The following is a 23810-nucleotide window of genomic DNA, read 5'->3' on the forward strand; positions in this document are numbered from 1 at the left end:
GTCTGATCCGGAGTGCCTGTTGGCCACTGTAGGCCTAGGAGAGGCAGGGCCCCGCTGTCCCCAACCCACGTGCTCCCGGCCTCCTCCGCAAGGCGCCGCCTTCCGGCCTGGCGCAATGCGGACTACATTTCCCAAGGTGCACAGCGGCGGGGCCTACCCTCGGCGGGGGCCTAGGGCGATGCACTACTCCGTCGCCTGCTCGGGGGCGCGCGGGCTGGCGTAAGGACAGGGCCAAGGACCCGGAATGAGTTTCCGCGCAGTTCCGCTGGGCCGTGCCGGGCCGTGCCGGGCCGGGTCAGGTGGGGGTGGGGGCCTGAGTTGACAGTGCCGGGGACAGGCGCTCGGGGCAGCCCGCGCCTTGCTGAGGTCCCCGCCCCGTCCCGGCTGGGCTGGCTTGTCTGTCAGTCACTGGGGCGGAGGCAGCGGCGGTAGCCGGGCAGGAGCCGGGCGGAGAGCAGAGCGCGGGCCAGGCCCAGCGGAGGGGACCTGCTACAGCCCCTCAACTCCACGGACTCTTCGACCCTGACTCGCGAAGCTGCACCTCTGCGCTTCATTAGACGCCATAACCCGCGAAGGGCTCTTTCCCCCGTGACCCCCCAGCCCCTTGACCTCATAGCACCAGAGAGCTCCCCCAGACGAGGGTGTTGTGGGTAGAGGCCATCGACCCCGTGACCCCTCACGGGCCAGGGGCTCGGTTTACCCCACAGGCCTCCCTCTCCTATGACTCCCTCCTCACAGATTCTGGGAACAGAGCCGTGACCTACCACTAGGACCTCCGCCTGCGAGCTGCTCACTGACGGCTCCCTCCTTGGAGTTCCCCTCAGTGGGTCTCCTAAGAGCACCCCTTTGGGTCTCTGGCAAGCCCCCCACCCCCAAACGAGGTGGGGAGGCCTCGGCAGCCATGCCCGCCCTGGGCCCCCCCTCACCCCACCACTCCCTGGACACCCAAGCAGGGGTCTAGCAGGGGGCCAGCAGCCAAGGGGCTGGGGCAGGATATAGATCAGGGTCCACCTCCCTGTTAGGGAGGGAGCAAAGATGGAGCGGCGGGAGGAGCAGCCGGGGGCTGCAGGGGCTGGAGCAGCACCAGCCTTGGACTTCACTGTGGAGAACGTGGAGAAGGTATGATGGCTCTGGGGTGGGCTCTCCAGTGACAGAGCAGAAGTTCTAGGGACTGTCACTAATGCCAGAGCTCAGGCCTGGGCTGGATGCCTGCTGGGATGGTGCCCCCAGAGCACCTGGCATTTGCTGTCTCTCTGGGCAGACAGGACAGCAGTGTTGCAGTGTCCTAATGGGCTATTTTTGGCTTTCCTAAGAGGTGGGTCGCTATGGACAGTTCTCTAGGTTCTTGGGATGGTCCCTTCAGGGTGCTGATGGCTTAGACTTCTAGCCAGACTGGCTATTCTCCAGCTCCATGGAAACTGCATGAGCAGTGCAGTAGGAAACCAGGAACCCAGGAGACCTGCAGCTTAGTCCCCGGGAACCATACTGATGCTGAACCATCCTGGACCTGACTTTGTTGAGCCAAGGGCTCAGAAAATAATCTGGAACCAAAACAATCTGGGTTATGTTTTCATTCTGCTTTGGAGAAGGGTCCTTCCGTTATTGGATGAAAGCCAGACCAGTCCTGGGCAGGCAGGAATGGGGCTGGCTCCCTTTGTTTTGTGCTGTGTCCAAGGGTCCTGGCCCTGCTGGCAACCTTACAGGGCTCTTTCCGACTCATCTGCACACAGAGCTCCCTGCCATGGCCCTCCAGGCACCCCCACTGCCCAGTCCATCTTTGAATTGCTTCTCTGGTTCTTTTTCGCATCTGCTCCCTGCAGCCTGGAATGCAGGAATGCATGTACCCTGGGATGAATGGGGAGATGGGCTATCTTGCTGGAAAGCAAGGGATAGTTGCAGATGTGCACTTGTTATTCTTGACCCCTGTTTGCCTTAACAAATGGTGAGGATGCATCTTTTCTGCCTCAGTTTTCTGCCTACCTTGGTTTATGGTCATAACTGGTTGTCAGGGGTACAAATAGATCTAAGCCTACTTGGATGGAGCCTGCTTAGGAGTCAGGGTCCTGGCTTCACTCTCCCACCCCTTGGGGATGGGCAGTGTTGGCATGGTGGCGTACTGTTCCATGTGCTACCAGGGAGATAAATCACTGTTTTCTTACTTTGTGAAGTCCCACTGGAATTGGGACCCTGGGGGGATTCTAGTTGAGAGCTCCCAGCTGGGCATTTGCCAGGGCTGCAGCTATGACCAAGGTTTCTCTGGATTAGCTTGTTGGACCTTCACATATGCTCTCTGAGGGATGTTCTCCCCCTCCCCCTCCAGTACATCTCTGCCCCAGGGCTGCCTGGCAAAAGTATTGTCCTGCTCAAATTTCACACTGGCTTTGGTGCCAGTATCTGGAGTGACCTGGGAATGATCCTGGGGGAGCTGAAAGGCGCTGTTGGAGTTGATGAGAGCAGCTGCGCCTGGAAGGGTCAGGGCCACTCAGGCTTTTCCATGCTCTTCTCAGGCTTAGCTTCATCCCTGTGGAGCCATTCCTTTCACCTGGGCCTTGCCCTCAAGTGCCTCCCCTTTGAGGAGCTCAGCCTCCTCTTTTTCTGCTTTTCTGTGGAGATTCCCTGTCTGAACCTATAACGTTTTGCTATAACAAAAAGAAGAGGATATGATAGAGCATGGGCAAGGTTCAGGCTCTCAAGATATCAGTAGGACCCCAGGCTCAGGAAACATTGCAGAGCCCTGAGCTCTCCCTGCTCAGTCCCCCAGTCAGGGAGAGAGAGCAGTCTTGCAGGACCAAGTCACACCTCTGTTCTGGGCTCTGGCAGGATCCAGAGTGGCCAGCACCTGTTCAGTCCTGTGCTGTCCTGCAGGCGCTGCACCAGCTCTACTACGACCCTAACATTGAGAACAAGAACCTGGCTCAGAAGTGGCTGATGCAGGCCCAGGTCTCCCCACAGGCCTGGCACTTCAGCTGGCAGCTACTGCAGCCTGACAAGGTGCCTGAGATCCAGTACTTTGGGGCCAGTGCGCTGCATATCAAGATCTCTCGCTACTGGAGTGACATCCCCACTGACCAGTATGAAAGCCTAAAGGCACAGCTCTTCACCCAGATCACCCGCTTTGCCAGTGGCTCTAAGATTGTGCTGACTCGGCTGTGCGTGGCACTGGCTTCGCTGGCTCTCAGCATGATGCCTGACGCTTGGCCATGTGCTGTGGCAGATATGGTACGACTCTTCCAGGCTGAGGACTCACCAGTGGATGGCCAGGGCCGCTGCCTGGCCCTGCTAGAACTGTTGACAGTGCTCCCTGAGGAATTCCAGACCAGCCGCCTTCCCCAGTACCGCAAAGGCCTGGTACGAGCCAGCCTGGCAGTGGAGTGTGGGGCTGTCTTCCCATTGCTGGAGCAGCTGCTACAGCAGCCCAGCTCACCCAGCTGTGTGCGTCAGAAGGTGCTCAAGTGTTTCTCCAGCTGGGTGCAGCTGGAGGTGCCACTGCAGGACTGTGAGGCACTCATTCAGGCTGCCTTCGCTGCTCTGCAGGACTCGGAGCTCTTCGACAGCAGTGTGGAGGCCATTGTCAACGCCATCTCACAGCCTGATTCCCAGAGGTGAGCTGGTCCCCACCTGCCCAGAGAGGGAGAGCCTCTTGGTCAGCTACCCATCCATCCATCTGGTCAATAAACATTAATTGAGTGCCTACTGCATGCCTGGTCCTATGCTAGAGATATAGCAAGGAACCAAACAAGACATGGTCCTTATCCTCATGGTTCATAGAGAAAGGCAGACGTTAAATAACTTATCATCCAGTGAATTATTCCATTAAAATATTTGGCTCTTTTCTTTCTCTCAACCATCCACCAATTCCTAGCTGTTCTCCCCTGACCATATTGCAAATCTATTTTTTTCCATTTCCTTTACTACCACCCTAGTTCAAGCTGTCATCATCTCTCTCCCCAGATTACTGCAGAGCTTTCTCACCAGTCCCCTGGTTTTCACTCTTGTCCCCTTCATTGTCCCAGCAGCCAGAGTGATCTTTTGAAAATGAGGATCTGATCTTTCCTTTCTGATCAGATCCCTTCAGTAGCTTCTCACTGCTCTTAGGATAAAGTTCAGATTCTCCAATATCACTCATAAAGGTGCTGCCCAATATGGCATCATCATCCTCATCTCATGCTACTCTCCTTGCCTTCTGTGCTCTCACATAGTCTTTTCAGTTCCTTGAGTGTCCTATGCTCTTTCTAGCCTCCGAACCACCACATGTACTTGACACATTACTTCTGCCCCATCTTAAACTTCACTTCTATGGGGAAGTCCTTGATGATTTTTAAGACTAAGTTTGGTATTCTGTGTTATCTCTGAGCTTCCAGTATTTTTCCTTCTTAGCCTATAATATGATTTTATTATAAATTAATGTATGTCTCCTCATTAGTCTCTCAACTCTGTGAGGACAGGGACTTTGTCATTTTACTTTGTCACATTGTGCCTGTGATAATGATACATGGTAGCATTCAGTATTTTTTGAATAATGAAAGTAGGAGTTGCCTGAGTGGGGAGGGGAGGGGTGGGGTGGAGGAGACTGGGGGAGAAGGGGGGAGTGTTCAGGCTTCAGGAACCACAGCAAGTACAAAGACCTGTGGCAGGTAGCATCATGGTACATTCAAGGGCCCAAAAGAAACTAGTGAAATGGCAAAAGTTCTTTGAGCACTTTCTGTGTCAGGCCCAGTGCTGAGCGCTGAAAGCACATAGATAATGCTTTAACTTCTATATGTCAGGAGTTCACAGTCTAGCGGACACACAAATGGGGAAAGTATAGTTAATGTGACAAATGCTGTCCTGGAGAAAGCAGGGGGCTCTAAGAGCCCAGAGGAGGCTTTAACCCAGTCTAAGGCTTATGAAAGGCTTCCTAGAGGAAGTGACAACTCAGGTGTGCTTGGAAGGCTGTGTAAGAGTAGCCAGATGGAGGTGATGGACGGGGAGGACATTGTAGATAGATGAAAGAGCTTGAGCAAGGGAAGGGTGTGAAAGAGCCTGACAAGTCTGGTGATTTGTAAATCATTGGGTATGATTAGACAGCAGGGTTTAAGGGCCAGAGTTGTAAGAGATCTGGGCCAAGTTGAAGATTTTGGTCATCATCCTGAAGATGGTGTAAAGATATTAAAGGATTTTAAGCAGAGAAAATGGCCTGCTGAGATGTTTGGTATAAGTTAGATTGGAAAGGCAAGACTGGAGGCCCGACACTGACATTTCAGAGATAGGGCTTTGGGAACACTTGGCAGAGTTGGAGGGGAAAACCGCTGAAAGAGACCGCATGGAGGAGTGGTTAATGGCTTTAGCCTTGGCATTAGTCATGTCTTAGTTTGAATCCCAGATAGTTCACTTACTAGATCTGAGACCTTGGGTAAGCCACTTCTAAGCCTCAGTTTCCTCATCAGTAAAATGGGTGATCTTATCAACCTGACAGAGTTGTTATAATGTTTTAAATAGGACAATATCCACAGGGTCTGCCCTTGGTATCAGTAAAGACTATTTTGACTCCCTGAATAATGGGAGTTTTTTTTGTGGTCACTGGTGGGGTGGGGGAGTCAGCAGCACCCATTTTTACATGTAGGTCACTCATATGTCACGTTTTAAGTTGGGGACTGTGTGTGCTTGTGTGTTCTACCTTTCTAACATATAGAGAAGTAGAAAGTGAATCATGTAACAGACAGTGGGCCTAGTTGATTAGTGGCTAAAATTGAAAAAGGGTTAGTACCTTTTATATATATATGTACGTATGCGTATGCATACATATATACAAATACATATGTATATGAATAGATAACGTGCTTCACCATTGCCTTTTATTTATTTATTTATTTTTTTTTTTTTGAGACAGAGTCTCGCTTTGTTGCCCAGGCTAGAGTGAGTGCCGTGGCGTCAGCCTCCCTCACAGCAACCTCAAACTCCTGGGCTCGAGTGATCCTTCTGCCTCAGCCTCCCGGGCAGCTGGGACTACAGGCATGCGCCACCATGCCCGGCTAATTTTTTATATATATATCAGTTGGCCAATTAATTTCTTTCTATTTATAGTAGAGACGGGTCTCGCTCTTGCTCAGGCTGGTTTTGAACTCCTGACCTTGAGCAATCCGCCCGCCTCGGCCTCCCAAGAGCTAGGATTACAGGCGTGAGCCACAGCGCCCGGCCCACCATTGCCTTTTAAAACTTTAAATTAAAACACTGGGGTTGATTAAAAAAAATAAAAGAACATTTTAGCATGAGGATTAAATAAGAGAATGTCTGCAAAGGGTTTAGCATTGTTCCTGTGTACTCCATAAATGGCATTTGCTAGTATTTGGTATCATTATTGTATTGGCAGTTACTATGATACCTGTCCCTTAGTTTCCCAGGTTTTCCAGCATAAGGTGAATACCAAGTCCCAGGACAAGGCCTCTCTTGGCAGCCTGAAGCTCAAGTGCTAGATGGGCTCAGACAGTTGGTGACTAAGGGAACTGATCAGGGGAAGTGTGTGGGTGATGTGGGGTGTCCTTGGATACACCCGAGTTTACCGCCCAGCCAGTCTCAAGGGCTTTGGCAGGTAATTGATGCCCCTTCTCCTCTGAACGAATGAGAAAGCAAAGAGCGAGTGAGGTAACCCACAGCCTCCTGGGCGCCCATTGGCTGCAGCCCCTTGGTTGCTTAGCAACTCTCCCCATTTTCTCAGCTCTGCTCCTGGAGCTCTAATTGCAGGTCTGGGCTGAGCTCAGTGTGAGCAACAGCCGAAGAGTCCCAGCAGCCCTGCCCGGCTGCTTATGTTGACCAACTGGAGCCAGGCATCTTGAACCCAGCCTCAGCTATGATCCTAAAGACATCCTCCCTGTCACCCTCATCCAAACCTAGAAACCTCTGGAGCCTCAGACTTGTTCTGTACACTCACAGGTCTCAGACACAGGTGCTCAGGTGGTAGGAAATCTATCTCCATGGGTGAGCTACACCCAGCCCACAGTCAGATCTTGGACCTTGCTCTATCCAGACTAGTTTCCTAGCTTGGGCTTAGGAAAGTCACCTTCAGTGGCTTTGATTCCTGGGTCATCCAGGCACTGCCTTCTCCAGGCATCCTGACATTTGCCCTCCCCTGGCTGAGCTTGCACTGAAGTCACCCTTTTTCTGCTCCTCCACAGTTGCTGCTGCTTCCTGGCTCTCTCCTTTGAAATATACTTTTTTCCCCCTGAAATATGTTTTTAATCCTGGAAAAGCTTTTCACTGGGGGTTTGGGGAAGAAAGAAAGTGCATTAGGCTGTTGGGAGTTCCCATCAGTTATGACTGGAGATATGGACTGAGATCTGCATAGATCCTTTGTGGAAATTCTGGTTGGGCTCTGAAAGAGAGCGGACCTCTAGCAGTTTAAGGGGCTGTTTCAACCAGGAATCTGCCTCTAAGTTGCTGTATGACCTTGAGTAATACTCAGCCCTTCTAGGCTACATTGTCCTTGATTTGTCCTATTATGAGGCTTAGATAAGACAAATTAAGAACCTTCACTGAGTACTTGCTCTCTGTGTGAAATTTTGCAGCCTTGGAATACAATGAGGATGCTATGGGGGTAGGGCACTACCTCCTGCACCATCTCAGCTGCTGGGGAGCTTGTGTGCCACAGACTTGGCCCTGCCCCTGCTTTTTGTGCCAGAGTCTGGCCTGAAAATGTCCATTGTCTGGCGGTGCAGCCCGTGTCAGGGTCATGAGACTGAAGCTATCCCAGCTGTCTCTAAACGGCACCCTCTGGGGCTATCTCTGGGATGGGGGTATGCTGGTATGGATGAGTTTTCCTACAAGAATGTGGAAATGGGAATGTGGAGAAGGAGGCCAGTGTCCCTGGGCTAGTTGCCTCTTTTTGTCCTCCTCATCCTCCCACTAAGGTTATGAGGCTACTGCCTAGGAACCTGCTTAGGGCAAGTCCAGATAGAACTCTTTCTCAACTCTCACTCCCCTCTCCCTACATAAATTGCCATGGTAATAGTATGATTGACAGAAGAAGGGCCCCAAGCATCTGATCCCCTCTGAGAGTATGGCTTCCTCTGCTTAGTCTGCTTTCCACAGAGCAGGCTGCTAGGGAGGGGTCCAGTGGGATGGAGCTAGCCATCTCTCTGTCTCCTTTGTATGCTGGGCTTCCTCTGATCCTCCTTTAAGGATCATTGTACTTTAGGGCTCTGACCTAGACCTTCTTTTCTCTCATTCAACATTTACCCCCTGGGCAAGTCTCATCTATTCCCAGAGCTTCAATTACCAGCTGTTAGCTGATGACTCTCAGATCTATGTCTTTTGCTCTAACCTTTCTGTTGGGCTTCAGGGTTTTATATCCAGCTCTTTCTGGATCCTTCTACCTGCATATCCTACCAGGTGCCTCGGAGTCAACATGCCTAATATGGAAACCATTACCTTCCCACCTCCCATCAAAGGTGTTACTGTTTCCCTCTACTCACTCCTCCAGGTCTCAGTAAATAGCTTTATCATCTACTTAGTTGTTTAGCCAGTAATCTGAGAATTATCTTTGACTCTTTCCCATCCTTATATCCAATCAATCAAGTCCTGTCCATTTTGCCTCTTAGCTCTCTCTGAGTTTATCATCTACTTCTTTCCTACTGCCACCAGATGACACAGCAGTTGGGATTTGGTGGTAGGGAGTAGAGTGACTGGTGGAGATTGATGCTCTCACGAGCTGCTGCTGCTTTTTCAAGTCTTCTTTAACAGGCCTCCTGAGTCTGTGTTAACTCTTCTGTCTCCCACCCTTATTCATTTTCTCTTAACACTATGTTAGTTTCCTAGTGCTGCTGTGACAAAATGCCACAAACTGGGTGGCTTTAAACAACAGAAATTTATTGTCTCACAATTATGGAGATTAGAAGTCTGAAACCAAGGTGTTGACAGGGCCATGTTCCCTCTGAGACCTGTAAGAGGATCTTTCCTTGCTTCTTCCTAGCTTCTGGCTTCTTTAGCTGGCAATCTTTAGCATTCCTTGGCTTCCAGCTGCATTACTTCAGTCTGTACCTTCGTCCTTCACGTCGCTTTCTCCCTATGTCTCTGTTTTCACATGGATGTCTTCTTATAAGGACACCAGTCATTGGATTAGGAGCCCACTTTACTTCAGTATGACTTCATCTGCAATGGCTCTGTTTCCAAATAAGGTCACATTTTGAGGTACAGGGGGTTAGACTTATCAAAAAACATATCTTTGGTGGGGGAACAATTCAACCCATAACAATCTGCCCTCTGGCCCCTCAAACTTCATGTCATTACCACGTGCAAAATACATTCACTGCATTCCAACCTCCCTAAAAGTCTTAACCCATTGCAGCATCAACTCTCAGTCCAATTAGAGGACATAATTCAACCCATAACACTGACCTTATATTTCCTTTCCAGGGTTTTCCTGGAGGTACCTGACCTAAGGTTCTTCCCCAAATGGGCAGCATCAAAGCTGCCATGTAGGCTCTGACCTTTTTTTTGCTTAGGATTTGATATGGGGAGGAAGGCTTTGATAGAAGACAGGGAGACTGTACCTTTCTCTCAAAACTGCTGGTGGGTGGGCAGACAGTTCTGATGGATTTTTTCAACTCATGCCTCCAGGTATGTGAACACACTCCTGAAACTCATCCCACTGGTGCTGGGACTGCAGGAACAACTGCGACAGGCAGTGCAGAATGGGGACATGGAGACCTCCCATGGCATCTGTCGCATTGCTGTTGCACTGGGCGAGAACCACTCCCGGTGAGGAGTGGGTTAGCTGGGGGTGGGATAGCAGTGCCCTCTAAGAGTGGGGTTGTGGAACCCCCTTGAGAGAGATAGAATGACCTTACTATGTCTCTTCTTCCCCAGGGCCTTGCTGGACCAAGTAGAGCACTGGCAGAGCTTTCTGGCACTTGTCAACATGATTATGTTCTGCACGGGCATCCCTGGCCACTATCCTGTCAATGAGACTACCAGTTCCCTAACCCTCACCTTCTGGTACACACTGCAGGTGTGTCTATGTGACCTCCAGTAGGACTGGGCAGTGATGGAAGAAGGTGGATTATGGGGGCTTCTATGGCTGCTGGTGAGGTGGCTAATTCTCTTCCCTGGCTCTCTTAGGATGACATTCTGTCCTTTGAGGCAGAGAAGCAGGCTGTGTACCAGCAGGTATACCGGCCAGTCTACTTCCAGCTGGTGGATGTGCTTCTGCACAAGGCCCAGTTCCCATCTGATGAGGAATATGGATTCTGGTCCTCAGATGAGAAGGAGCAGTTCCGAATTTACAGGTGATGGTAGCAGACCAACCCTAGCTCTAAGTGGAGTCCTGAAATAATGAAGGCAATGAGGGAAGGAGCCCAAAGCCAGGCTTCCTGAGACTCTTTTCTCTATTCTCTAGGCATTTTTGCAGGGTTGTGAGGGTACTGGGGTAGGCTCTAGGGCTTGTGGTCAGGATTGAGGCAGTATAAAAGGCCTTCATCTGCTTCTCAGGGTGGACATCTCAGACACGCTCATGTATGTCTATGAGATGCTGGGAGCCGAGCTGCTCAGCAACCTCTATGACAAACTGGGCCGTTTGCTCACCAGCTCAGAGGAGCCCTACTCCTGGCAGGTACCTCCCAAGCCTGATTCCCTCAGCCCTCCCAGACCTGTCACACCCGCCTCTTCAGCCAAGCCAGTGGCACCCTCTTTCCCCAGCACACAGAGGCCCTGCTCTACGGCTTCCAATCCATCGCAGAGACCATTGATGTCAACTATTCTGATGTGGTGCCTGGGCTCATTGGACTCATCCCACGGATCAGCATCAGCAACGTGCAGCTGGCAGATACTGTCATGTTCACCATTGGTGAGACCTGGCGTATGCCTGTGACCACATTCCCAGAGCCACAGCACCCATCCCCAGTCATAGCCAGTATGCAAGGTCCCATCCAAAATGGGAGAGACACGTGCCCATGTGTGCAATCAGTGTTGCAGCCAACTAACTGTCCTGGCAGGTCTAGTGTCCTTCCTACAGTGTACTGAGCTGCAGTTCAGTGAGGCAAGTTCACTGTCAATGGAACAGCAGTGCTGGTTCTCTGTTGAGTAACCCTTTCCTGCTTCTCAGCTGTAAGGCTCATGTTTGAGTATGCACATGTGTATTTGTCCATTCAGTTATCTGAATGAGCAATGATCTGTGCTGGGACTGCAACTTGAACCTGCCAGGAGCTCTGTCTGCCTTCGGGACATGGTACAAAGCCAGCCCAGCCTGCCTCAGAGATCCTCCTTTCTTCCTCCTTCCTCCAGGAGCTCTGTCTGAATGGCTAGCTGACCACCCTGTCATGATCAACAGTGTTCTGCCCCTCGTACTGCATGCCCTAGGCAATCCTGAGCTCTCTGTCTCTTCTGTTTCCACCCTCAAGAAGATCTGCCGAGAGTGCAAGTATGACCTGCCGCCCTATGCTGCCAATATCGTGGCTGTCTCCCAGGTATGCAAGGCCCTTGGTGGTACTGTGCCTCAGGGCACATTCTACACTGCGCTGATACTATCTTCCTTCTTTTTATCCCCAGGATGTTCTGATGAAACAAATCCACAAGGTGCGACTCAAGAGTTTCTAGGGATCTCCTTGTGGGTCTTATGGGACTCTGTTATCCCAGAAATCCTATCTTTTGCCTTCTCCTACCCCTTGTCCATAATTCTTTGTTTTTGGAATCTTCTTCAAGAGGCTCATTCTCCTTCCCACCTACAACCAGATGTGGCCAGGACTGACCATCCATGTTCTGCCCCACAGACAAGCCAGTGCATGTGGCTGATGCAAGCACTGGGCTTCCTGCTGTCAGCTCTGCAGGTGGAGGAGATCCTTAAGAACCTGCACTCACTCATCTCACCCTATATCCAGCAGCTGGAGAAGCTGGCAGAAGAGATAGTGAGTGAGCTCTGGGGGCCAGGAAGCAGCACTGGGACTCTGGGGCTTCCCCTTGTGTGGGCTGTGGCTGATAAGGGGTGGGGCTGGAAGTGGCATTCAGAGCTGGAGCTGAGTGATCTGGGGACCAAGCTTGGACTGGGAAATCTGGAGCTTGGTTTACTTCTCTCCATAGCCCAATCCCTCCAACAAGCTGGCCATTGTGCACATCTTGGGGCTTCTCTCCAACCTCTTCACCACACTGGATGTCAGTCATCATGAGGATGATCATGAAGGCCCTGAGCTTCGGAAGCTGCCAGTGCCACAGGGACCCAACCCCGTGGGTGACATTGTCTTTGCCATCCCCCCCCTGCCAAACCGCGGGAATGTCATGGCCACTCCCCAACTCTGTGGGTAATGTCATTACCCCTGGCCCCATTTGGGGTGATGTATTTGGTCCTGTGGCCCTGTGAATGACCTTATCATTTGCCTCACTCTGTAGCTAGTGATGGCATTGTCTCATTCAATCCTGTGGGTGATATTGCCCTTGTCCCCAGCCCAATTCCTGAGTTCCATGAGGGACACTGACATTATGTCCTTCAACCCGCAAATAATGTTATTATGGACTGCTGTTCAACCCCCAACTCTGTGGAGCCTTCTGCTTCAGCATTTGGTGTCCCTTGTGGGCACTGAGGATGCTTATTACATCCTCTGCATGTAATAGTTCTTGTCTCCAAGTTGCATCCAATATAGAGGAAATGTATGTAAACAGATTGTCACAAAGCAATGTGATACATCCTGTGATAAGCTTAGGCACAGGGGGCTTGGGGGCTCTAGCCTGTTTGATCTGGGGCAAGCCTCAGCTTCCCATTCAAAACTATAAACATGGGAATATCTGGTTTGCTCATCTCATACAACTATGATCGATAGGAGATATGGTCTTTTTTTTTTTTTTTTTTTTTTTGAAACAGAGTCTCGCTTTGTTGCCCAGGCTAGAGTGAGTGCCATGGCATCAGCCTAGCTCACAGCAACCTCAAACTCCTGGGCTCAAGCAATCCTGCTGCCTCAGCCTCCCGAGTAGCTGGGACTACAGGCATGCGCCACCATGCCCGGCTAATTTTTTCTATATTATTAGTTGGCCAATTAATTTCTTTCTATTTATAGTAGAGATGGGGTCTCACTCTTGCTCAGGCTGGTTTTGAACTCCTGACCTCGAGCAATCTGCCCACCTCGGCCTCCCAAAGTGCTAGGATTACAGGCGTGAGCCACCGCGCCTGACCGGAGATATGGTCTTGAGTAGAAGTAGTTTGCATATTGTAAAGTTCTTTACAAATATGAGGGACTGCTGTGGTCATTGTTCTAAGAACACCCTCTAGGGTTTCTCATGAAGCAAAGGAAATGATAGGTATCCTAGCTTCTCTGTTCAACTCCCCACCCCAGTTTCAGTTACCCTTTTAGCTCTAGACCACATCTGGGCCACCATGGTCACATAGAGCCCCTTTTCCTTTATGATAGTCATCATTCTGCCTTCCCTCACCTACTAGGACCTCAGTCTGCTCTCTGCTCCTCATAAGCTGCTCATATCAACACATCCCTTGGGGCTCTCTACACCAAGCATATTTGGGTGAAACAGCATCTCCACTTCCTCAAGGGCAAGCCCATGGTCTTAGTTTTACTGACTAGAGATGGATAGGGAGTGGTGTTTTTTGTTTGTTTTTAGAGACAAGGTCTCTGTCACCCAGTCTGGAGTGCAGTGACATCATCATAGCTCACTGCACCCTCAAACTCTTAAGCTCAAGCAATCCTTCTGCCTCAGTCTCCTAAGCAGCTAGGACTACAGGCACATGCCACCATGCCCAGCCAATTAAAATCATTTTTTGTGTGTAGAGGCAGGATCTTGATATGTTGCCCAGGCTGGTCTCAAACTCCTGGCTTCAAGCAATAGTCCCACATTGGGCTCCCAAAGTGCTGAGATCACAAGCATGAGCCACCATGTCTGGTTGATTTTTTTTTTTTTTTTTTTGAGACAGAGTCTCACTCTGTTGCTCAGGCTAGATTGCCATGGCGTCAGCCTAGCTCATAGCAACCTCAAACTCCTGGGCTCAAGCAATCCTACTGCCTCAGCCTCCTGAGTAGCTGGGACTACAGGCATGTGCCACCATACCTGGCTAATTTTTTATATATATATTTTTTTAGTTGGCCAATTAATTTCTTTCTATTTATAATAGAGACGGGGTTTCACTCTTGCTCAGGCTGGTCTTGAACTCCTGAGCTCAAAGGATCTACCCACCTTGGCCTCCCAGAGTGGTAGGATTACAGGTGTGAGCCACTGTGTCTGGCCAATTTTTTTTTTTTAAAGTTTACAAAGTTTTCATAATCTTATGAAGCACTTGTGATATATTTGCTTTGCAGTTTGAGACTTCCTTTAAGATGATTCCTAGAATTTAGGATATCCTCTCTCATTCATAGGGGAGTTCAGCAAACCACTTCTTTCCCCAGGGATCCCATGCATTGAGTCCTCAATATGTAGTCTGGGGTAATAGTTTTAAACTCCTTCCCTACTCGCTTCTACCAAGTCCTTCCCAGGTGGGTCACAGTGATGGAAGGGGCACCTCACTTCTCCCTGTGTCTTCAGGTGGTGGTGGTCCTGCAGCAGGTCTTCCAGCTTATCCAGAAGGTGCTGAGCAAATGGTTGAATGATGCCCAGGTGGTGGAGGTGAGCCCTGACCCTTGTTCTCTGCTCTCATGGTGACTTTGCTCAGAGATGGAGCAGGAGTAAGGTGTTGCTGCCCCCGTTTCAGCTTGGAGAAAATAGGAGAGGCGAATCCTGCCCCATGGACACAGGGAATCTTTGGGGAAGATATTTAGAACTCCCCAGTGTCACAAGAAGTGCTTGACAAGAGAACTATGATGTTAGGGTTGAGTGACAGTCAAGCATCTGCTTTAGCATCAGAGACCTGCCTTTGGTCCCTTTTCAATTCAGGTTTTTGTTGCTGTTGCTGTGTCCTGAGAGGAAATGGTGGAGATGTAAGTAGCAAGAGTTAAGTTACAAAGTTATATCCTGTGCCCCTCTGTGAAGGGCCTTTTTGTCCTCTGCCTTTCAGGGTGAGGGTCAGACCTGCTTGCCTTCCTTGGTTTGCAGGGCCAGGCAAGGCGTATAGGTAAGGGCCCTTTCTTAGGCCTCCAGTGCAGGGCTTCAGTTCTGTTCCAGCCAATTGTGATCTGCTGAATGAGCCCCTTTGCTTTCTTCCCAAGGCGGTATGTGCTATCTTTGAGAAGTCTGTTAAGACACTACTGGATGACTTTGCCCCCATGGTGCCACAGCTGTGTGAGATGCTGGGTCGGATGTACAGCACTATCCCCCAGGCCTCTGCTCTTGACCTCACTCGACAGGTGGGCCTTCTGGTTGGGGCAGCCAGTGTTCTGGAATTTCATCCTAGTCAAAGATCCTGACCCTGGGTGGGGGTCGGTCAGATGTCTGTCAAGGCTGGGTCCCCACCTACATTCCAGGGGTGTTGACTTGTCCTTGTGAGATTGGGCCTCAACTGACCAGAATTCCATGCTTTGTTGTAGCTGGTCCACATCTTCGCTCACGAACCTGCCCACTTTCCTCCAATTGAGGCCCTCTTCCTGCTCGTCACCTCCGTCACACTCACTCTCTTCCAGCAAGGTAGGTCCTGACCAGGGTCTCTGCTGCTGCCGCCACTGCCACTGCCTCTGCTTCCCCAACTGGGGAGCCAAAGCTGCCCACTCTGTTCTCCTCTGTCCCCTGAGTTGCACATGGGACTTGATGGGAAACTTGTGGGACCAAGCACAGCACAATTGTCACCTTACAAATAGTTGAAACCTTAGGTTGAAGTGGATAAGAGGGTGAATGATGTCTTCTACTGGCCTGATGTCTTCTACTGGGCCGAGGGCTAGTCTGTATATGGAGAAAGGTGGGGGCAGAGACTCTGAGGGACTTGGGGCACTAGGCTGGCTCCTTTCCTTTGGGACATAATAAAAAGTGGAAAGAGCATGGGCTTTGAAGTCAGATAGACCTAGATTCTAAACTCATCACCACCAACTAGTTGTGTGTCCTTGGGCAAGTCACTTACCTTTGCTGAGCCTTCAATTTCCACATCTGTGAAATGGAGATACCTTATACCTGATGATTGTCTTAGGTATTAAAGTTGTACCTTCTGGGCCCCTGCTTGGGGTTTTCGCATATGAAGTACTCAGAAAGTATGATTCCTTTCCCTGCATCAAGGCTTAGTCCTTTCTAGGTCAGAAGTCAGGTACCTTTGGCTATGGTCCCAGCCCCCAATTCACTGTGGCCCTCTGCTTGGGAGAGCTGGGAGCAGGAGCTCCAAGGCTTCCTGTGCTGTCTAACCCATGCTTCCAGCTTGGAAAAGGAACAGCGCTGCTCTGGCAGCCTTCTGAATCTTGCCTAGCTTTGTGGTCCCAGGTTTAAGGCTCACCAGGGGGGGTCCACAGCTGGAGCCCAGAATGCTCTTTGCTCAGATCTTTAGTGTCTAGGCCCATGATCCTGGCCTCTGTTTCTGTGGGCCGTGTGCTAGCTCCAAACTGGGGAGAAACCTGAGCCAGAAACCCAGGTGTGGCTGTCCTCTCATTTCCACCTATCCCACTCCTCGTACCTTATGTGGGACAAGTGCCGGTGATGCTGACTCCTGATTATCCCTCAACCAGCCCCCTTGTACCCACCATCCATGGCTACTGCCTCAGTTTAGGGTCTCACTGGGATTACCTCAACAACCTGCTACCTGGTTTCCTTGACATCTACCCTTCTCTCCAGTCTGTTCTGCAACTACAGATATAATGTTCTTTATAAAAACAGCAATCTGAGCATTTTTCCTCCCTGGCTCAAAACCCTTTCATTGCTCCCATTGCCCTGAGATTATTATCCCCTCCCCACCCACGTGACAAAACTCTGGCATACCTCTAATGTCCTCTCCTGCCAATGTCCTCACAACTCCAACATTCCAGCCACACTGACTTTTCCCTCACCATGTCCCATTTGATCTCTGTGCTTGCTTCTCTGTCTGGAATGCCCTATGCCCTTTACTGAATGAACTCTCACTCCTTCATGTCTTGGAAAGGAGGAAGACCATATCAGTCCTCAGAGAAACTTCTTTGAGGCAGAATTGGGTGCTTTTAACATGATGCTGAAATGGCATCATGTGCATGCTGCTGATGTAGCACCAATCAGACACAATAATCAGCCTTCATGTCTGTCCCTCTTTCTAGGCTAAGCTCCTCAAGGGCAAGGTTGAGTCTCTCCTCCATTCCACATTCCTAGTGCACAGAATGAGGCCAGAATAGAGCAGGTCTCAGACACTGTTAAGTAAAGGAGGGTAAGGGATCCCTGCCCTTGGAACCTTTCTTCCTCACTGCCTGGCCCACCTGTAGCAGGGTGGCTGCTGAATATTGAACCTGCTATTCTGTAGTGGGACCCAGGCCTGGGACACATTGGGCTTCACTTGCCAGGGTTTAAGTACCTCAGGGTTCAGAAATGAAAGAGACAGGTTTTATTTATTAGTGGCTGGCTGGGCGCGGTGGCTCACACCTATAATCCTAGTACTCTGGGAGGCCGAGGCAGGCGGATTGCTCGAGGTCAGGAGTTCAAAACCAGCCTGAGCGAGACCCCGTCTCTACCAAAAATAGAAAGAAATTAATCGACCAACTAAAAATATATACAAAAAGTTAGCCGGGCATGGTGGCGCATGCCTGTAGTCCCAGCTACTCGGGAGGCTGAGGCAGCAGGATTGCTTGAGCTCAGGAGTTTGAGGTTGCTGTGAGCTAGGCTGATGCCACGGCACTCACTCTAGCCTGGGCAACAAAGTGAGACTCTGTCTCAAGAAAAAAGAAAAAATATTTATTAGTGGCTCCTCATAGCCCAGAGAAGGAAGCAGGGCAGAGATTATTTACTTTACAGATGGGAAAACTGAGCATTTGTGGCTTGCACAAGATCACACAGCTACTTAGTGGTGTCTTAGACAGATGGTTTTGCACCACATCCTCCTGAGAGTGGAGCAGCCTGGGTAGGAGCTCCAGGTGCATGCTTTATTCTTGCCTGAGGAATCATCAGAACTGGAGGCCGAAGTGTCCAACATCGTATTTGTTGGGCTTGTTGGTTGTCTTGCTATAGAGGATGGCCCCCATACCTATTAGGCTCTCCTAGTCTTAGCCCTTCCTTAATCAGACTCTGCCTTCCCAGTGGACCATGGGATGACACATTGACTGGTTTCCCTCTTTCTTGGCCTGTCCAGATGGTGGGAGCTGGTCCTCAGCCCTGAGTTTGGCTCTCTGCTGAGTACATGACCATGTGGAGGAGCTTTGCTGGGGTGGGGCTATTGTGTTTTGATCTTATGGTATTGTTTCTTCCCCTGGGCCCTACCTGTGCCTTGCCCAGCCATCTCCATGGCACACTGCTGCCCTACCCAGGATGGGGGTCCTCGGTTTAAGTGGACCCAATAGATTCCTTTCCTTAGCCTGACCAAAAGCCGTAAGGCCATCATAATGAGGGGGCAGTTGCTCAGATTCTGATGCCCTGGCCTTTCCAGGGCCTGCAGCCAAGCCTCAAAGGAGATACCAAGGACTGACCCGCCACCAGCCCTGTTCTCCTCTTCGATGGCTGGTGATGGGGAGGTATGTGCTAGGAAGCAGTGTAGGGCTACCCCAGTCTGCCAGAGGCTACAGCAAGAATATGGAGGCCGTTTCTTCAGCTCTGTAGAGTCCAGAATTGCTTGAGCACCAAGGGATCACTGGGGGACTGACCTGAGGAGGAGTGGGGAGTAGGCAGAAGGCCCCTTGGGGGGAGCTGGGGCAGGCCCGTCCTTCACTTTGCCGTCTCTTTCTGTTGGGCTTCTCCCAGTTCATGGTTTTTGTATGTTTTGTTTCTTTATCTTGCTTCCTGCTGCTCATGTGCCCCCACGCTGTCTCCCTGCAGGCTCTCAGTCCCACATAACTATATGAGGTTGAGTTGCTGTTTGTATAATTTTTTCTTAAGTTCCATCTTTATTATATTTTAGGGCCCAGGGATCATCCTGATATTGTTGATTCATTTATGCAACTCCTGGCACAGGTGTGTTTTAGTTTTATTCATTCACGTTCTGTTCTCTCTCTTTCTCTTCTCTTATGTTGAAATTCAATTTAAGCCTATTTTTAGCTTTCTGTTGACAAATTTTTTTTCTGTTCAGTTGAATAGAGTTTCTTCATCTGTTTCCGTGGAAGTTGACAACCCAACATCCTCCTTTAGTGCCCCTTTGCCTCAACTAGCTCAGTCTTCAACAAAGACCAGGGAGAGGCTGATCCCGAAGGGAGGGAGCTGGGCTGGCCCGGGGGTGGGGGAGTGGGGTGAGGAGGAAGTGGTGACTATGCCCAGCAGCTCCTATGTGGCTGGTTTGCCCAGGAAGTTCAGGGGTAGGGCTGGAGTTGAAGGGCCTGGGGTTCACTGTCCCCGTGCTCCTGCCGGGAACTGCCTGCATCAGTGCCCCCAGCCTGCTCCTGAGAGGTAGGCTGGGAGCAGCTCCCAAGGGAGGGACTGAAGAAGATTGTGCCCAGTGGAGCCTGGAGTCGGGCTCTCCAACAGGAGAGGTTGTGCTGCTGCTGGGAGGTGGGGTACAGGCTCCATTGTGAGAACGCATTAGGATGTGTTTGCGTTTCGTATGTGCTTAAGTGTGTTAGACCTTATTTTGTATGTTTTGAGTTTGGTTTGGGAAGGGAACGGAAATCACCTGCTGCTGTAAGTAGTATGTGTATTGTGTTGGGTGATGGGATAAATGTGTAGTTGAAGCACAGGCACGTGCACTGATGCGCGTTGTGCATGGATGTTTTGTGTTTTGTGTTGGTGTGCTAGGCATTGATGGATTTTGAGTGTGGATATGTGTTGGAGGTGTGCGTGTGTTGGGTTGTGGGAGTGTATTATGGAGGACAGGACTATGTGTTATGGTGTTGGAGTGTCTGTGTTAGAGTGTAGTTTGGAAGATATACATGTTGGGCTGTGGGAGTGTGAAGTTAGTGTGTTGGGGGTTCTGTGTGTTAGGGGAGTGGGGTAAAGAAGTGTTTCTTTGCTCCATCATTCCACAGATATTTATTGAATGTGTAATACATGTGTGGTACTTTGCTAGGTGCTGAGGATGTAATGGTGGGCAAAAGCAGGCACAGTTCTTATTCTCCAGGAACTTCAGTCCAGTTGATGGGGTAGGAGGGAGTGAGGAATGAGAAGGAGTGTTCTGGGCCTGGATGGATATGTGTGTGAGTACCTGTGAGGGCATATCTGTGATGGCAAGGGTGTTTGAGTGTGTATTTGTGGATGGGTGTGTTGGGAGAGTGTACAGGAAGACTATGGGTAGGTGGTGGTACACGTATGTGGACATGGCTTCGGGATGTGGGAGTGTTTGGTTGTGTTGCAGGTGTGGGAGAGTGTGTGTGTAAGGGTGTGATAGAGGTGTATAAGCAGGGCATTTTAAGTGAGGGTGCATGTGGGGGTGTTTGCACATGAGTAAACATGGAGGGCAGAGGGTACGTGAGGGCTTGGAGGGTAGGGGTCTCTGTGGTACATGCTGGGGGCATTCATTGCTGGGGAGCAGCAGTGTTGGAGGATGGCTGGAGCTGTGCAGAGCGTCTCCTGTGACCTGAGGATATGCCAGTCATGTCCTGGTACCACTTGGGTTGGGCCGTGTGCTCCCGTCACTCCATCTGTTCCCCCACTATGGCAGCACTGTCTCCTGGGGTGGGCATGGCTGAGAAGGGCCTGGACACAGGGTATCCTGAGTGAAAGGTGGCGCCGAGGCTCCAAGGCTCCTGTCCTACTTTTCCTCTCCTTGAACAGGAGCTGGAGGGTGCCTAAGGAATGCAGGTGGGATATGGGAGGGGGCTGTTGGGCTGAGGGCTCCATGTCTGGCGGCCGTCTCTTCTTCCTGGTACCCTGTTCACAAACCCAGGGGCCTCCACTCCCTCTGTGAATCAGAGTGAAGTCACTGCTGGCTACCTGGAGCCTGCAGGATATCTGGCCCTGATGGAGGAGAGAGGGGAAGGTGTTTGGAATGCAAACTTTCTACATCGTGGTCCCCACCCCCAACTGTTCTCACATACTCCTGTGCGTTCACGTACACATACATGTACACAGCATCCCTTGGGCTATCCTCACCTGACCTATTGAACTCCGGGGTGGTGCGGGTCCCCTAGAGATAGCTGGGTGGCTGGTTTCGTCAGCCTCTACCTGTGATGTGTGAAGTTGGGGGCTGGGGTGGCAGGTGAGTGGGGGGGATGGTCCTTGGAGCTGGCTGGGGCTGGGCTTACCAGCTCCACCTCCTGCAGGCTCTGAAGCGGAAACCAGATTTGTTCCTGTGTGAACGGTTGGATGTCAAAGCTGTATTCCAGTGTGGTAAGTGGCACCAAGTGGACAGGTGGGCCTAGGGCTTCTAGGAGGATCCTTAGGCCCCATCTGATCTGTCTCTGCCTCTCCCACAGCTGTGCTGGCCCTCAAGTTCCCTGAGGCACCTACTGTCAAGGCGTCCTGTGGCTTCTTTGTGAGTCCCACACTAACCCCTGACCCCTGCCACCCCAATGTCCTGCCCTGCCCAGGACTCCAGAGCGTAGGGGTGTGGTGTGCAGGTCTTGTCCTCAGGGAGTGGGGGGAAGGAGCTGAGGCTGATGGACCTCTCCATCCTCTGCAGACAGAGCTGCTGCCTCGGTGTGGGGAAGTAGAATCTGTAGGAAAGGTGGTCCAGGAGGATGGTCGTATGCTGCTCATAGCAGTGCTGGAGGTAAGGTGGAGTAAGTGGGGGTTTGATGGGGGTGGGGCAGCCTCACTGCTAAGGCAGTTGGCTTTCCGGGAGGCTTGAGCCTGTGGTTCCCTAAGCTCTCAGATTCTATTTCTCCCTCAATTATATGGCTTCTGTGTGGGGGGCATGTGCCTGTAGTCCCAGCTACTCGAGAGGCTACGGCAGGAGGATCACTCAGACCTAAGAGTTTGAGGCTGTGGTGAGCCATTATCACATCACTGCACTCCTACCTGGGTAACAGAGCAAGAATTCCATCTCTAAAGAAAATAAAATTTTTCTTAGGTTGCTGGAATTTGTTAGGGTTGCTGTGAGGATCAGCTGGCTTTCAAAAAGCATCACTCACTGTGATGTGCAGTTTGGCTTAGGGACTGTCCCAGAGGGCTTAGGACGTGGTCAGGCATCCTTGCTGCAGAAGGGACAGGCCCCTGATGTGCTGAGAACTCCTCTCCCTCAGGCCATCGGGGGCCAGGCCTCCCGCAGCCTCATGGACTGCTTTGCTGACATCCTGTTCGCACTGAACAAACACTGCTTCAGTCTCCTGAGCATGTGGATCAAGGAGGCACTGCAGCCACCTGGTTTTCCCTCTGCCCGCCTCAGCCCTGAACAGAAGGACACCTTCAGCCAACAGATCCTTCGGTGAGCAGAGCTGGAGTGGGCCTGTTGGGCAGGGAGGAGGAGTTGGTGGTAGTGGATGGTGCTAACTTGGCTCTCCTGTTTCTCCTTCAGTGAGCGAGTGAACAAGAGGCGGGTGAAGGAGATGGTGAAGGAGTTCACACTGCTGTGCCGGGGGCTACATGGCACAGATTATACAGCTGACTACTGAGGGGCGCCCCCGTCCCACCCACCCCTTCTCATCCCTCCCTGTCCCCAACGAGTAAACCTGGACCCTCATTGCTGCTTCTGCTTCCTTTTTGCTGCCACCACCGCCTAACGGGAAGCCTGGCGTAGGGGAAGGATGAGAGGTTGCTTGGGCCCAGGCCTTGGGAGAGAATGGTGGGTGGGAACACCCTCTACTGGGTGAGGGTAGAGGGAAGAGGTACTGCTGTAGCCAAGCGACCTAGGCTGGAGCCATTCAGAATACTGCCATTTCCTGTGGGATGGGGTGGGGGCTGCAGTAGTGTCATCAACCCTCCATCCCCATTAAATTAGTCCCAACATGCATGCATGCATACATTTATGTTATCAACAGTTCTGAGTGCTAGACCCCTAGCTCTGCCCTGCCTTGTTCTGCCCTGAACAAAGGTTGATCTAGTCATAGCTACCATAAGCTGGGAGAATGGTAAAGGAAGGCTGCATGGAGGAAGTTTCTGATGAGAATAGGAGGCTTCCGGGATATAGGACTTGGGGTCTTGGGCTGCAAGTGGGGTAGGGCCGGGTCCAGTTGGGAGAGAAGTGGAGTGGGGCTTTGAGCTCCAGGATGGGTTTCTGGTGTGGGGTTATAGAGCCCCAAACTTACACATGGGTAAGGAGGGCTATAGAAAGGGGCCGAGGGGTAGGGGTGGGGGTTGGAGGGTGGGGAAGAGAAGGTATCACAGCCCCTAGAGGAGGAGCAAGGCGGGAATTAATGTCTGTATACCCATAGCTCCCCGCTTTTATGGGACCTCCTGCACAGAATGGTCAGGGATTGGTCAGGACCAGGGACAGTTCCTGGCCTGCTCTTGCTTTCTTTAGCAGGGTTGCCTTCCTTTCTGTCTCCTCAGCCATAGTTTCACCTGGGCTTCCTCTCAGGTATCCTAGCCTTCTCTTCAATAAGATCTGAAGAGCAGGACTGACTTCCCCCACTCTCATCCATGAGCCCTGAGTCTCCCTGGAGGTGATGGGGGAATTACTGTCATATTCATTCCACTTTTCCCCTGTTCTTTCCCCAACCTTTGCACAAGTTCTTCCATTCTTCCTCACTCAATGTCTTCTCACACCAGGCAGCATGAGCTCCCCCTCTGCCATCTTCTGTCCCCTGAAACCACTGTGTTCTTCCCTCCTCCTCCCCAGGTCCATTCTCACCTTACTCTTGAGTTCTTAATTCTGGGGTGTGTTTCATATACCTTTAGTTCTGTTTCCTACTACATGGCATCCAGGTGTCTTCTTCCACCTACCCCCATCCCACCCCCTGAGCAAATGAAGCATATATAAGGTAGGAGAATGAGTGGTCTAAGGCCCAACTGCAAAAATCAAT

At 51.1% G+C, this 23810-nt stretch overlaps 1 protein-coding gene across 3 annotated transcripts; it reads left to right on the forward strand.

Moving 5' to 3' along the window:
- Nucleotides 1-386: 386 nt before the first annotated feature.
- Nucleotides 387-22528, forward strand: IPO13 (importin 13). 3 transcript variants are annotated; one of them, XM_012775901.2, is made up of 21 exons: nt 387-1119; nt 2821-3348; nt 3535-3602; nt 9592-9732; nt 9841-9982; nt 10093-10259; nt 10462-10582; nt 10669-10816; nt 11254-11435; nt 11518-11544; nt 11739-11873; nt 12046-12189; nt 14485-14565; nt 15105-15242; nt 15423-15519; nt 18881-18933; nt 21171-21237; nt 21324-21382; nt 21530-21619; nt 22092-22273; nt 22364-22528. In XM_012775901.2, exons 1-21 carry the CDS (start codon nt 1036-1038, stop codon nt 22458-22460), a joined length of 2751 nt encoding a protein of 916 aa, XP_012631355.1. In that variant the 5' UTR covers nt 387-1035; the 3' UTR covers nt 22461-22528. The 3 variants fall into 3 exon arrangements, with proteins under 3 accessions (XP_012631355.1, XP_012631351.1, XP_012631353.1); XM_012775897.2 differs by having other exon boundaries at nt 2821-3602; XM_012775899.2 differs by having other exon boundaries at nt 2866-3602.
- Nucleotides 22529-23810: the final 1282 nt, after the last annotated feature.

The sequence above is a fragment of the Microcebus murinus genome, chromosome 2 (assembly GCF_040939455.1).
Source record: "Microcebus murinus isolate Inina chromosome 2, M.murinus_Inina_mat1.0, whole genome shotgun sequence".
NCBI lineage: Eukaryota > Metazoa > Chordata > Mammalia > Primates > Cheirogaleidae > Microcebus > Microcebus murinus.

Bases quoted from the DNA above. Each gene is read 5' to 3' on its own strand.
- IPO13 (XM_012775897.2), top strand. From the start codon at position 1,036: ATGGAGCGGCGGGAGGAGCAGCCGGGGGCTGCAGGGGCTGGAGCAGCA. The intron at 10,583-10,668 runs GTACCTCCCAAG...CTCTTTCCCCAG, and splicing joins AGGAGCCCTACTCCTGGCAG to CACACAGAGGCCCTGCTCTA. The intron at 21,238-21,323 runs GTAAGTGGCACC...CCTCTCCCACAG, and splicing joins CAAAGCTGTATTCCAGTGTG to CTGTGCTGGCCCTCAAGTTC.